The sequence below is a fragment of the Amblyomma maculatum genome, chromosome 1 (assembly GCF_055883805.1).
Source record: "Amblyomma maculatum isolate TAMU_Amacu chromosome 1, ASM5588380v1, whole genome shotgun sequence".
Taxonomy (NCBI): Eukaryota; Metazoa; Arthropoda; class Arachnida; order Ixodida; family Ixodidae; genus Amblyomma; species Amblyomma maculatum.
In genome coordinates this window covers 432,743,206-432,758,671 of record NC_139344.1, presented here as the reverse complement: position 1 = coordinate 432,758,671, position 15,466 = coordinate 432,743,206, and the positions used below count along the sequence as shown (strand labels likewise).

General features: G+C 43.3%; 1 protein-coding gene across 1 annotated transcript in view; it reads left to right on the top strand.

Moving 5' to 3' along the window:
- LOC146209415 (phospholipid-transporting ATPase ABCA3-like) overlaps positions 1-14,783 on the top strand; it is a 113,481-nt gene extending 98,698 nt beyond the window's left edge. Inside the window, exons 19-23 of the mRNA XM_084587405.1 lie at positions 2,345-2,503; positions 3,575-3,756; positions 6,548-6,721; positions 9,696-9,918; positions 14,529-14,783. Coding sequence (XP_084443531.1) covers positions 2,345-2,503; positions 3,575-3,756; positions 6,548-6,721; positions 9,696-9,918; positions 14,529-14,783 — 993 coding nt within the window. The remainder of the gene's footprint in view (positions 1-2,344; positions 2,504-3,574; positions 3,757-6,547; positions 6,722-9,695; positions 9,919-14,528) is intronic.
- The last annotated feature ends 683 nt before the right edge of the window (positions 14,784-15,466 follow it).

Sequence of the window (15,466 nt, the reverse complement as noted above, 5' to 3'; positions counted from 1 at the left end):
ATAAAACGTAGGCAAGATCCTTATACGGTACAAAAATGCACTTAACAAAGGTAAGGGGATGGGAAAGCCTCAGTTCGCAGGTCGAGCCAACCTTTAGACAAGTGTACTAGTCTGTCTCGGCGAAACGTCTGAGCGAAATTTGTCGAACAGTTGGCGTGACCTGTGGAGTGACCCCACCCTCTACCCTCGTTAAGTGCTTTTTCATCCCGTGGTTTTTGCCGCACTGTGTAGCTGGTGTAGGTTACGAAAGTGGCCAATCCAGGATATAGTAATAAACTGGAGGATTATATAAGGGACCAGCCGACATAGATATAGAGCATCGTTTAAACCAAGGCGCCTCCATGTATGCCTAGATGGAGCGGCCTAATTGGCGGCCCATTGATGCCGGTGAAACCGGTTCCGATCTCATTTGCGTGGTCAGGAGCTACATGAGTGGGCAACGCCTAATAATGCTGTCGTAGCATACCGCCGTGTGAGAGAGTTGCCCGACCACCATTCAGGTCCCAGCCATGTCACCTGCTGGCTGGCATTAGCCGTAGGCATAGCTGGGATTTGATGAAGGCTTAAGGCTCACGTTCACGTTCGCGTCCATTCGCTTGATGTGTGCATACGGAATGTTCGCCGCATAAAATTATAAAAAAATCTTTCTCCATGGTGATGGTTTGCGGTTTGTGGGGTTTAACTTCCCAAAGCGACTCAGGCTATTAGAGACGTATAGTAGTGCAGGTCTCCGGAAATTCCCCGGCGAGCGCGGAAGCCGCTACTTCACGCCGGTCTCGTGATAAACAGATCGGAGTTCTCTTTGTTCAGCGTGCGGATGATAGCAACGGCAGGAAAGACGATGCTCTCAGTATTAATAACAATGATGATCGTAGTGATGACAATATTGGCACATTTAGGAGACAGTGACAGTAGCGATAGGGGTGGTGAATATAAGGATGAAACAGAGGATTAAAAGAGTCCACTAAATTGGCTTTCGCTTTTTTCGCTCTCAAGCAGACTTAAGTGCAGTCTTGTTATTTATATTTAATCCTAATGCCGACTTCGTGTTGTCTAAATAACTAGATATTTACTAGATTGCTTAAATTCTGAATCATGTACTTGGCCTTTCAACAAAATGTCTGTTTTAAAATTGCAGTCGTCTGAAATTTATTTACTAATTCTCTGTCTATATATGGCTTTTTGGTTCAATAAAAAAATCAGCAATCCATTGTCTCTTACCAGCATAAATTGGAAACATCAGGCAATGAAAGCACCTATATTTTATACTATCATTAGCTTCACTTGGCACCGCAATATGACTTTTAAAGTCGTATGCCCCTTAGACGACAACATGAATTGTTTCTTTTTCATTAGGGATTTATACTATTCCAGTTGTTTCTGATACGTTTTTCCTGCAAAAATATACGACCTTTTTCGCATTACTTGTAGTGCTTTCATAATGCATTACTTAACTGGAAGTCGTGTTTTTTAATTGCTTATTATTTTCCTCTCCCGCTGTTTGTATTCTTTTCCTTAGATATTTATTTTTACTACCAACATATAGCTTGCCTGTCATTAGCGCCATTTCATTTTGGCGTTGCCTTCAGTATTTCCCTGGATACTAAGCCCTCCTACGTTGCCTGATGACCCAAATAGAGGCCTTTCGGCATGTCGTAAAGCAAATAACTAAATAAATACATAAGCTTGAAATATTATTTTATTTTTTGTCCATCACATAGTAGTCCCTGAATGACGATGCATATCAGCCGATGAAAGCACATATATTTTATGTTATCATTAGATGCACTTGGCAGCGCAATATGACTTTGAAGTCGTCAAGACCCTTAGACGACAGCATGAATTGTCGCCTGGGCCAGCCGACATAGATATGGAGAATCGTTTAAACCAAGGCGCCTCCATGTATGGCTTAGAAAACAGTTCTCGGACAATAAATATCATTAACTTTATGTTGGCGTAATTTCCTAGGATATCAGAAAGTAGTTATGGCAGCGGGCAATAAAATTTTGCTTCAGTTGCCGACTAGTCTATCCCGAATCCTCAACGTACCTTTCTTGGCTAATTGCCGTATGGCGGAATAGCTTTTTTAACACTTTGCATAAAGGCTTACTCACAATTTGTTATACTGCGAAAATAATCAAGACAAGATGCCATAAGGGCAAACTCGCGGTATAGCGGAAGGAATTCTCGCTTTCCTCTTTCCGCTATAAAATCTCCGAGAATCGATCAGTTGCTGTGGTTGATATATGTTGTTCTCGTTGTGTTGTGGCCTCAAGAGGCTTCGCATTAAAGGGCGCGCGTGTGATTAAAGCTTGTTTTCTCCACGGGGTGTCATCATATGCAGGGTCTGAGCTTCACCGTGCGCACTGGTGAATGCTTCGGTCTTCTTGGCGTCAACGGTGCGGGCAAGACTACCACTTTCCGCCTGCTGACAGGACAGCTGTTGCCGCACTGGGGTGACGCCTACATTGCCGGATTCTCAATCATGCGCAACACAGCACAGGTTGGCATTGCGAGCCACCTCATTAGTGGCTTACAATATGCCCACAATGGTGCTGTAGCGCTATTGTTGGAATATGAAAAACAGGCAGGCATGTACAGGGCAAAATCAAGAGCGGTCCGCTAGCTGCATTAATCATCGTTTTTTTGTGGGCTCGAACATCAACAAAATGATATTTGAGTTCCTGTAGCATACAGCCTACATAATTTTGCAGGGAACTGTGGCGTTGCATATGGTCGCAACGATATGTGGAGTAATCGATGGACGCTAAGAAATATCGTAAGCATTGCAGCCTCTAGGTCCCTCTTTACTCCAAAGTCGACCGCAAGTTTTAGATATCAGTGCGGTTAAATATTAGATTAGGCTTCATTTCCTAACACATTTAACGGTTTTGCATGCTGAATAAATTATTCGGCCCCAATTATCTTGTATTTGAATACATTCAGAGCTAGTGCTTGTAACGCTACTTTTTATCGGTATAATTTTAAGAGCTGACAAAAAGGGTTGAACTTGAACACAACATCCATCAGCGGAATGGAGAAGGTAGGCGTAGCTTTAAAGGAGAGGGATTTCGATTCGTCAGAGCAAGGCAAAGATTAACGACATCCGTGAAGAAATTAAGTAGAAAGTGACATCGGTAGTGCAAGCACTGCGACTCCAAAATAACCGATAGTGCATAAGAGTAATAGAGTGCATTCGAATCGAAGGCGAGGATACCAGGTTGCGCCAGAAAGCCAGGTCGGTGGTTAAATTTAGAACAAACCGCTATTAACCGGCCCGCAGTATTCAGAATGCAGATTACTCGATATATAAGGTGAGGCCTTTGTCTTTCAGTGAGCGCACCTGGAATGATTGTGATGGTAATCGCGATGACTGGCTGAGAAGATGTAATCATAATAACCGGAACTGCTAAGGCTAATGTGCTTTTGTTGCTAATATAGAATCCAAGCTAATCGCAATTAGGTAAACTTGTCGAATTTCCTGCTAAGATCGACATTCGTCCCTCATTATCTATCTATAAATTGGTCCCAGAAACATTAGCGCAGAGCCTTATTTCTTTCCTACATTGGGCAGTGCCGGCACTACATGGGCTACTGCCCGCAGCGAGAGGGCCTTCTTGACATGCTGACCGGGATGGAGACTCTGGTGCTCTTCGGGCGTCTCAGAGGCTTGCCTTTGACTCCTGTGTACCTGAACGCACTGCTCCACATCTTCCGCCTGAAGGAGATCGCAGACTACCAGGTCATCACCTACAGGTGCGTCAGTGCTAACAAACAGCGATATTTTGGAGCACGGGTAATTTTTAAACGTAGCTCTTCCTTCATCGATTGAGAAAAGATGTCTGAAAACTAAACAAGCTCCAGAGTGACTACAGATAAAATTTATCGGTATTATATAATGAGCATGATTTGACATGAACCGCCAAAATTGATTGAAGTACCGCTTCTCTAGCTCCTGCCACGGCTACATAGAAGGTCGATCAGTCTTTTGACCATTTGACCACAAAAAACCCAACACCAGGCTGGGCGAGATCTTGTATTCGCTGAAAACTGTTGGGTACCCAGCGGCGCCAGGGATCATACTATACCTCCTGAATGCGAGGAGAATACTCTAGCACAAGCGTACCGCTCTGCCTTCATGAAATAATTTTGTAAAGCGCCAGTTCCAACTGCCTCTTAGAGGCGCTGAACGCACATGCTTCTTTTTTTCTGCATAATGTCGATCAAACAACGGCAAAAAAAATTTGCGAGCAGTCCGTCAGGCTTGATGTCAACAGTTATTAAGGACAGAGCCTTACTAAGCTACGACGGCAAGGTCGCGCTTACAGAATATCTACGGAACCAGTCCGCAACCGCTGGCATTCTTAGAAGAGTTAGGATCAAACAAATGGTTCTGATGGAAAGATGATGAGAGAATGCTGCAGAAAAACAAATATGTCAATAGGATGAAAAATAGTATAATGGCACTAAAATGTAAAAGAAAAATCAATCAGACGTCGAAATAGACATACGACCAATGTTGACATCAAGTGATGTGACGTCACGCCAACCTGGAGTGATGTGTTTCTGAATTAATGAGGCAATAAATGCCGGATGTGGTGAGAAGTGTGTAATGAATGTCAATTAGTCAAATAAAAATATAGTTAGGGTGTACAAGATCGAAAAAATTCCGAGAGCACTGCAGAATTTGCACTGGAGGACTGCCTAAGCCTGAGAGTTGCTGTGTTGCCCGCGAGATCTGTCAGCGAGATTCTGGGAGTGACAGATACTGTGACTTTTCTTTCTTGTAAACCACATTTAGAACACCAATGTATTATGATGCGTTCAACAAAACACATGGTTGTTTTCGACAAGAGACGCGCAATGTACCGTGTGTAGCAGCAATTGACGCTCATGTCTTCGAATTTGTGTAGTGTATATTCTTAGGTTCTTAGGGAATTTTATATTTCAAGTACTTTTAGCTTAACCCAGCTCCAAAAAGTTTGGTCTCCATTTTTTTTTAGCAAACAAGCTTCTTTGTTTACTCTGCCCCCGTCATTTATGTCCTGCCACTGCGCCTGTTCTCATTTTAGAATGCATGAAACCAGAAAGATGTTAGTACTAGTGAATATCAATGTTTGAAGAGTATTTCACCAAAGAGGAGGCCTCGATTGAGGTGCGCTTACTTGCGCAAATAAGTCGCAATAATGATTCCAAACGTGAATTGTTACTGCATAAAAACACATTATTTTTAAGTGTAAGCCAAAACCCGACGCATGTGCCCATTGGGCCTTCCACTGCTCCCTTTTGGAGATGATTGTCGAATACAAGTTGAACACAAGATAATTGTCGAATAAACTGCAGGAATATGCAGTTTAAATACACTCAGGTTTAAAGCATTACTCTCAAAGACAAACAAGACTGACTAGCCGTCGCTGTCAGATCGTAAAAATATCGGAAGAGATTTCGTTAAAACTTCAAGTTGGGCTAGTTGGTAATTTCTTGTTGGAATAATTTTGTAGCGGTAAAAACACGGACACAAAGAACACGGAACACAAGGGACACCCGCTAGACTGCAAATAGTTTTTACTGTATAAATACATGACGTATATACATGACAATCATTAAGCACACGCAGGTGCCTCGTCATTCACTCATGTTGTCATCCTCCCCCCCCCCCCCCCACACACACAGACTCCCCACCCTCTTTCCTTTGTGGAATGCGATTACGAAGATAAGTAATTTCTTTTTCTGCCAACGTAATTGGGTGCTAACTCACATGTCGCCCGGTCATGATCTCGGATACCCCGTCAGCAGCGTGTTGGTTCTCTTTCACATTGTATTTAGTTTTCACCTAATTTGGAAATTTTACACTCCAGATTTATGTAAGGAACAAAAACCAATCCCTCATTCTTCCCTTTCCCTCGCTGATTGTTGGCTTCTTTCACATGGCTATTCTAGCGTTCCTTAGGAAGCTTCAACACGGACACAGATGACACATTTCGGAATTCGGCAGTTTCAATGCTTTTGGGTTAAAGGCCTGAAATCTCGTCCCAGCGAATGCGCTTTCTCTTCGTTTACGAGAATCAAATGCAACGCGCGCTTCCGTAACATCTGCTACATTAGGTGATGAGTAGCTCTACCTGTTTCCGCAGTTGTGTGCAAGCGTTAGTGACTAATGAGCGTTGATAAGTTCTAACTCACTGCGCTTAGCTGCGTAGTATAAAAATTCAGAGATGAATAGGTGAAGTTCTGACTTCACTCGCATATTGGTGATACAATGAACGCTAAAATGCGCGCTATTCGAGATTTATGCAGTGGTGCACTATGATTTAGAAGTCAGTTTTTACCGCTAGGGAGCTTCTATAATGCCTACTACTCTGCACAGACAATAAGGCTTCCTTGGTCATTCTAATGCAGATTCCAGAAGCCACATGCGCATTAAAGGCTCTGCCTTTTCTTAGTGCGTCACCACGTTTTACCTAATGTATTGGAACACTACACTATCAAGAATAATGCAGGACAGAGAAATGTGGTAAAGCTGCTTACATGTCCGTCCATTTCGCAGTGCCGGAAACCGGCGAAAGCTGTCGCTGTGCATCGCGATGATGGGCCTGCCAAGGATGATTCTGCTGGACGAGCCGTACGCGGGCATCTCAACCACAGCCCGCAGAGACATCGTCAACTATATCCGCACTCTGCAGAAAGCATCCAGGATCTCCATCCTACTAAGCTCACACATGTTAGTGCCGAATGGGATAGCAAATAACGCGTTTGTCTACCCGCGAAAAAATGTTTCTTGATCCTGAACACTTCGCAGTCGTTATACTTCCATTAAATAGTTGAAAAGCATATTAAAGCCCTCGAATAGGGATGGAAGAAATTGCAGACATGGGTGAAAGAGTAGTTTTTTTTCTAGAAGTATATATACAGAATAACAGGGGAGCAAAATGTTACCATTTCATCAGCCTTTTTGCAGCATCGTTTGGTCCTTCCTACTTTTTAATTGAATATTTATGCCTAAAGATTATAGAATTTTTTTAAAATGTCGGTAAAATAATCATAAGTAAAAAATTTCTGAAAACGAGTGACTCTGGCAGGATATTAAAGAATTGTGTGATGGCCGCTTTATAGAACCCTCACTGAACAGTGATCTCCAACAAACCGGTGTAGCAAAATTTCCTGATGAACATGATTATAAATATTTACGCGATACATACTAAGTTCGGCTAACGTAACTATTTGTGCCCACTGGAAATGGTAACAGTTATCAATTCGTTTTTAACTAAGTGTATATGCTTTTATTTATGAATCGTAGAAGCGCATGCTCTGAAAACATATTGGAATCTTGGTTTTTCCTCTAAGCATTTGTATTTGATCATGGTAAACATAGGCTCGCTTCTTCCGTGGCTCCCCTATGTGTGGCGACGGTTAGGCAAATATTTAGACGCGTTCGTGTTTTATTCTAACGTACATTGGCTTTGAGCACGACTATTACAATAATTAAGCAAACCCTGGCATGATTACACCAGCAGTAGCTTGTTTATTTGGTTTACATCGAACATGCAGAAAATCTAATCGCTATATTAATGCCCCCAGTATTGTACAGGGTGCCGGGAAAACAATCTAATTTTCTACACGGCACAAAAATATGGATTCAATTGTGAGGCTGAAAGCCTAAATGATAGTTTGAATTTGAATAAAGCGAATGTAGGACTGCAACACTTTTATTAATATCGTTACAATAAGAGACGAGCGCACGCCCAAAAGCCCAAAAAGTCAAATTACCACACAGGCAAAAAGGAAATAACTAGTGCTTGAACACGCAGTAGAAATCGGGGCACTGCAAATACATAATATATCCCTCTATATGCTGACGCAAATTTGATTATTTCAACAGTTTACAGTATTTATTAGAGCAACTATAAAATTTGAGATTTTCAACATAAGCGAATGCCAAGGTGCGAAGCCAGTGTTTCCAGTCCAACCGAATTGCAAAAATTCATGCAGTGGCAATCGTGCTGTAGCTGCAAATTAAGTAGTTTCTCGCGACTTGTCATCAGTCCAGAATGCAACCCAATTAGTTTTTTTTTTGTAACTGTAAGTGGAAAGCTGAAGGATTTCAGGAGTCGGACACTTCCGTGAAATTGACGTATCGTACCTTCCGGACATGATAGAAGCGTTTCTGAAGCACACAACATTCTAAGATCACTGAAATCAATACAAGCAATAATTACGGGTCGGCGTCACAAGGTCAGAGTAGAAATAGTGCTGAATTAGCTTGCGGTCATCGACAAGGTGAATCATTATGAGAACAGTGCCATAACAGTTAGCAAACGCAGTCAAGAGCACTCTTTGATCTTCATTTAAAATATCGAAGATAATAATTACATTGATACATATTACTTTTTATTGACAGCCATTGTCATCTAGGGATACTGCAAAAATATAGAACGGTGTATGCATATTGAATTTAGTGTATTTTGCCTAAGTCAAGTTTCACTATGTTGCGTATATTCCAGGAAGTAATACTTGACAACACTCCGGCTTTTACATGAGTACAGATTAACCTGGCTTTTAAAACTGGCTTTAGCAACAATTAGCTTTAAAAATGTCTACCTGAAAACACAAATTTTTGTGAGAGCTTATCTAATCTTTAACATTAAATAAGCAAAATCAGTATATATATATATATATATATATTAATATTATCAGCAGCAGCCAGACAATACCGACAGCAAGGCGAAGGCCTCTCCCATACTCCTTCATTGAACCCGGTCGTGTGCCCCCGCCCCCTCCCCCCCCTCCCCCGAACGCAACCCTCTAATAAGCTTTCCTTACTTTGGAACCTAATTTGTTACCCTAAGTGACCATTGCTTGTCCTCTATACGTACTAAATGCCCTGCCCATGTCCACTTATACTTCTTAATTTCCACTAAAATGTCATTACTTTAGTTATTTCTCTCAACATAAGTAGGACCCTTTTTGTTAGCCTCCACATTTCAGCCCGATATTTGAGTACAGGTAAGATGCAACTGTTGTATACTTCCCTCTTGAGCGACACCGGTAAGCTGCTCGGCAAATACTTGCAAAATGCGCTTCATTCCTATCTTATTCTGTTATTTTCCTTTCATGGTCTGGATTAGTGGTTACTATCTGACCAAAGTAGACATATTCGCCTTTCGCCTACGCCTTCCAGTGCTTCGCTACCTATTGTGAGCGGTTGTGTGTATATATATATATATATATATATATATATATATATATATATATATATATATATATATATATATATATATGTATGAACTGAACCGGTTGTAACAAGAATGAATTAACATTAACTTTACAACATTCAAGTTATGACAGACAAAATATTTTTGTTTACCTAGCACTAGCGAGGCCTGTGGACTGCACGCTATGGAAACTGATTTTCAACATATTACAAGAGATAGCAATTAACAACAAGGCTTCAAGTTATTTCAGGGCATATTAATATGCACGAAATCAATAAAGAAACTCAATATTAAGAATCAAATTGTTTATATTCACTTTAATGACCCACAATGTCAACTATTGGCAGCGTCATAAAAAATGGCCTTTATGAGGCACTGAATTCCAAACATCAAACTGAGGGGCTGGTAAACATCAGCCTTGAATAGTAATAACCGTAGCATTCAAACATATTCTGAAGTAACAATATGTTCTGTCGCCACCAGCCTGTCCGACGTTGAATTCCTGTGCAACCGTATCGCCATCTTGGATGCCGGTCGGCTGCAGTGCCTCGGGTCCCTGGCGCAACTGAAGGAGAAGTTCGGCAAGGGCTACACCATCACAGTGAAGACGTACCCGGACAAAAAGCAGGACTTTGGCTACCAACAGGAGGTGGCCGACCAAGTGATGAAGAACTTCCCCCAGGCGGAGCTGGTGCACACCTACGAGGTGCGTTGTGCTTTTCTCTTTTGGTCCATCCTAGGGCACTGGGGCGAAATACATTACAATGTCTCAGGAAAGATGTTTGAATGTCTGATAATAAATATTTCACTTTGTTATATTGAAAAAATCTCAGCACATTTCTGCTGGACAGAGTCAGGAATACGAATGTTTTGAAAACATGGTGGGGTTTTAAGCATGGATTGATGGTAGATATACGAGCGAAAGCTAAGGTAAGCATAGGCTGCAGGGTTTTGTAAGCTTGCACACAGTTACATAAGCGGATAAGCGGATAAGCGGATACTCAATCGCATAAGCGGATACTCAATCGTCGCCTTAAACGTAAAGTTAGCGCTTTTATATCGCATTTTTATTCCGTAATATATTTGATTTGTTTGGTTAAGTTGTGATTGGGGAAAGAAGCTTCGGAATCTGTCACTCGGTCCTAGCGAGGCGTAATTTGAAGTTATAGCCCTAATAGTAGAGAGGGCTCTAAAATATAGCAAATCTAAGAAGATTAGTTTGTGCTGTTTAACGTCCCAAAGCGACTCAGACTATGAGAGACACCGTAGTGGAGGGCTCCGGAAATTTCGACCACCTGGAATTCTTTAACGTGCACTGACATCGCACAGAGTTTAAGAGGCCAAGAAAATGCCACATTGCGCTAAATTTGAGGATCAGTGTGTTACACAACTTTTTAAAAATGATATATTTTGCACGGGCAAAGCGATCATTGTTACGGGACTTTACATAATCGGGATTTCATTGCGAGCAATTGAGCCTTCTCGAGCCGAAGCAGAATGCGATGTAAGAACGGCGGTGGAACTGAAAAGCGTTGCCAGCCTGGGTGCTTCCGACAGGCGACATATAGTGTGCAGGAGGGTGAATTTGCGGAGACAGTGAAATGAGCTTGAAAGCTACGCTCCCAGCACATGGGCTGTCAGTAGCTGGCAGTGAACACTGAAAGTTTGAGAAAGGCAGTTGAACAAAGGAGCTCAGGAGATGTCAGGAAAAACAATAAATAAAAAACTATAGCGATAACTAAACAGTGCACGGGAGAGACAAAGTAAAACATGGAAGGGGACGTTAGGTACATAGCACGTCAGGAGCTGTCAGGAAAAATGAGGCATAAAATCGAAAGCAGATGAGAACGAAGGGGAGGAAGACAGAGTCGGAGCCGGACGTCGCGAGTAAAAAGGAAAGGAAAACCTTTATTTATCCCTATGCTATTTTTCGGCTCTTTTGGAGCCTCTTCAGAGCTGTCTCCTTGTTGCATCTCCAGGAGTCTTCTCCGTCGACCTCGTCCACTTTTATCCAATGGTCGGTTGCCCTCGGTCCAGGGCTCCGCTGGCCACAGCCGCCCATTGAGCTCGCTGTACCAGACCTTGCTGGTGATCGCAGCTCTCGCTTAAAAGCAGTCTGCCATAGCTCCGCACTCGGGTTTCTTATTTTGGAGACCGCATCTATGTTTTGACAGGCACAAGTGATATGATATAGTGTGCGGTTTTCGTCGCACCACGGACATCTGTCCGCATATATAATAGGGTGCATTTTGTTTACGATGTGTAGGCTTGGGTGGAGGAAACGACATGAGTCAATGGGGAGCAGAATGTCAAAATACCCCAAGAGAATACAAAAACAAAACAGGCAAAACCCAAATGAACTAAAGGTAATAAAATGAGATATATCGGGCATTGGAAATAAAGATGTTAGCTGTCTTTCCCTTGTGATTTCCTCCTAAGCTGGACAGGTGTAAGGCCTGATTAAATGATTACTTAAGCAGCGGATTGTATCTAACTGACGCTAACTGACTATCCGGCTCCTCTGATACCTTCTTTCTGACAGAAGCAACATTGAAGCATCTGTGACGCACTATGAACGAATCTATATTGAATACGAAGTTTCTTGCCGTGCTTCTGATGGTTCTTCTGTCTGTAAATGCTTGCACCTCTTACATCTCGTCAGAGGAAATGAGTTTTCGCCATTGCAGGCTTGTTATAAGGACTAATTGTGCAAGCATGGCTTTAAAGTTTGTCGCGCGCATGCGCGTGTCATCCTAGGTGCACTGGGTTCCTTATCTTCCCACATTCGCTGCTAGTTAATAATCAGTAGGATTTCAGCAGAAATTTATTTGTATTCACAATATTTTATAAAATATAACGTACTGATTAAACTAAATTTGCCACTATTATGATTCGAAACTAGACCTTTTGGCTGACAGGAGTGCACACTACGGATAGGCGAGGAAGGGTCGCTGACGCTAAGCGAAATGCAGGGGTAATTACTAATCGTGCTGTGGTGCGTATAACTTACTAATGTGTGCTTCGTTGTCAAAGGACATTACACCAAATAGCTTTAAAATGTATTAATTTCATCAAAACACTCAACACAGTCGAGAAATAAAAAACGACCTTAAAGGCGCTATTGCACGAGGCCTTAGCAGAATTTTAAGCACTATTTTTAACGAAACATTTTGAATCTCAACTGCGTTAACACACTTATAGATTTGGCATAGCGAAATATAGATTTCGAATTGCGGGACAAGTGGTTTTTAGATGTTTACGTCGTGGAAGGTCCTAGCAAGCCTACGTCGATCTGCTGAGAACATCGATGTTGACTGAATAGGTAGCAGTAGTCCGTAGTCGTGCTGGTCTAAACGGGTGGGGTTCAGGGACGCCGAGAGTCTTTCCAGCTATTTTGCTGCTGGGGTATGTCAGGGGAAACATGGATCTAACATAGTTGCCTTGAATGCGGTGGCGAGGACGAATAATGCCGAGTTTGCAACTTTTTGGTCCTGGTGCACAACTTCTAAACAATTCTCTCGAACCTTGCAGGAAAGGGCAGGTGGGCAGTTTCGTATGGTGCGAAGTTGTTCTTCATGAGGTTCCAACTTTGAATACGAAACAACGGTAATCCGAGCTTGATACACCTAGGGTTAAATAGCAACTACCTTCGACGTTCGACGTGGTTTAACATTACCCGCTGGGGATTACGATTTTGCTGAAAACAAATTCGTCGTCACACGATTATGATAGTTCAAGACCGTACTAGGTCTTTGTTCGTAACTTATATAATATAAGCAACGATATAGAAAAAAATGGCTGCGATTTACGTCGACTACGCCCGGCTGTGCAAGCGAATGTTTTGTTGTACTTGACTATTATGTGCTTCTAAGCCTGGTTATACTAATGTAACCGGGTAGTTTACAGGGCGGAAGCTCGATTAAGCAAGGAGAGATAAGCTTTGCTGCGGTTTAACACCTCATTTGCTCTGTGTAAACTTCAAGGTGTGCACAGACGAGTCTAGACGACCCGAAGGTGTCGAGGGCATTTTAAAAAGGCAGGGCCCAGAAGGCGAGACAGATGGCCATCGGTAAGGGTTAAGGGAAAGGGTAAGCAGGGGACGGGAATGCTGTGTGGCATACGTGTGGAGATATGTGTCATCACAAACAATGCTTACCAAGTGCGTGAAGAAAAAATTACGAGAGACTTTAGCGGCTAAAGTAGTGAAAGGCGAAAGCCTGAGTGCCGTGTTCTGCTACGCAACTGGCACTAATTAGTAATTATTGAGCTATTTATCTAATTAGTAAATAAGTAGGCAGTTAAATACTTATGGCAAAAGCCTACCCTTCCTATCTTATAAAATTGCATCCTATCGTTAGCCTCTTGTCGGCAAGCGTTGCAGTGCGACGTATAATTATAATTGGTTTACAGGAAAGGAAAGGCGCAATATCTATCACACTATCCGGCAAGTGGGATTTTGAACGGTAAACCATCGCTCCTGTCGCGTGGCGTTCCTTGACGCGCGTTCAGGTGTGGCGATGCAAATTGCAGGGACGCATCCCGCTTCGTCCAATCAGGACGCCGAAAAAAACGGGACACACTTTGTCCACGAAAGCACGAGCCATTAAAGGATTTCGCCTTAAAAGAAGCAAGTGTACGTAGTAGATTCAACGAAGCAGACGAAGAAGCGAGAGCCGGCGTCCCCGTCCGATACGCGTGCGAAGAAACGCGGAGCTGGCTCCTCACGCTCTACCCGAGGTCGAATTACAGTGGCTTTCATGTATACTTACCAGGGAGAGTGTGGACTGGGCTAAATTGCGAGCCCCTTATAAAAGGGAATGGCCCGTGGTTCGGAACACCTGTTACTACCGCGGCAGCTCGGGCCCTAGCTACGAGAGCTCTTTGGCTCTCCTAAGGTAGTGTAGCCGAGCAGGGCAGCCTCCCAGCTCTCGATTAGGTGAGGCAAAAGTAAGCGGATTTAGAGGGGCATGCCCCACCGTTGGCTACGTCTGAAAACGCGCGCCCATAACGGGGCACTCCAACTTAAAAGACGGAATAGAATATTGCAGCACTGCAGCGCACAGTACAGTAGGCAGAGGAACAAACGCTCCTTACGTTTGGTTTTTCTTTGCACAGGTGGATAAAAGCGGTTATGCTGCATTAGATATAAGTATGCAATGTTTTTGCACGTGATAGCCGGGCTTCGTTTTTATAGTTTAGGTGGCGAGTGTCGAGGTGATACCTCCCTGATGAACGTCGTTCGACAAGGCAATGAAGCCTTTGCTTTACGAACATACTAATATGGCCGCAAACGACAGTAAATTCTTTCTCCTGCAGGGGCTCCTGGAGTTCCGAATGTGTCGAGTGCACATGCTGTGGAGCGAGATGTTCTCGCGCATGGCTCGCGTCAAGCTACGCTTTAAGCTGCAGGACTTCTTCATCACCGATACCTCGCTGGAACAGATCTTCCTCAGCGTGACGCGCAGGGAGGCGTGCGAGGCTGCCGCCGCCGAGGCCGCTGCAGAAGCCGCCGCCGCTCAGGCGCCCGTCATCCCCCCCTTGAACACGATGGCCACCACTCTGGGGCTATAAACACGAGAATGCACTTCGAATGCTGCTGTGTATGTTGCTTCTCTTTACTTGCGCCCCTATAGCGCCTCATGAAATTTACTCCATACATCCTACGGTGCGAGTATGCACCCACTTGTTTTCCTGAAATGACCCCTTGAATTCATGGCGTATATTTTTACACACCAGGAAAAATGTTCAACAGCGCTGTAAGATGCTTATTTACGTTTAGATGTACATCGTCCATAGCTGGCTTGTGATGGAAGAAACCGAGACTTCAACGGGACAGAATTTACAGTAAATACGGCTACCACCCCTGGCCCGGGTGGAAGCATAGTTCAGTTGTTGAGTGAAGGATCGAGACGTGCAAAGTGCCTGTGATTGTGTGGGTGAGGCATATATTTCTATCTTGATGTGTCCATGTCGTGCAAATTCTCGTGGCTGATATGAAAGCTCTGATATGCTACCAGCATGTGTGTACTATGCCTGAGCATGAATTCAAAATCCTGGTGTGTATTTTTGTTTTATATTCATACGAGCTGCGCAGCGACTGATTAGAAAGACGTCAGTGATGGTGGTGAGAAGAGGAGGTTGACGTAGTGCGAGATACGTTTGCCTGGCTGCCTGTTCTGCCTCATGAGTTTTCATCAGGGCAATGTTGGTTCGAGACTGGAGAGGTGGCAAACCAGCTCTGGCGGCTGCGACGA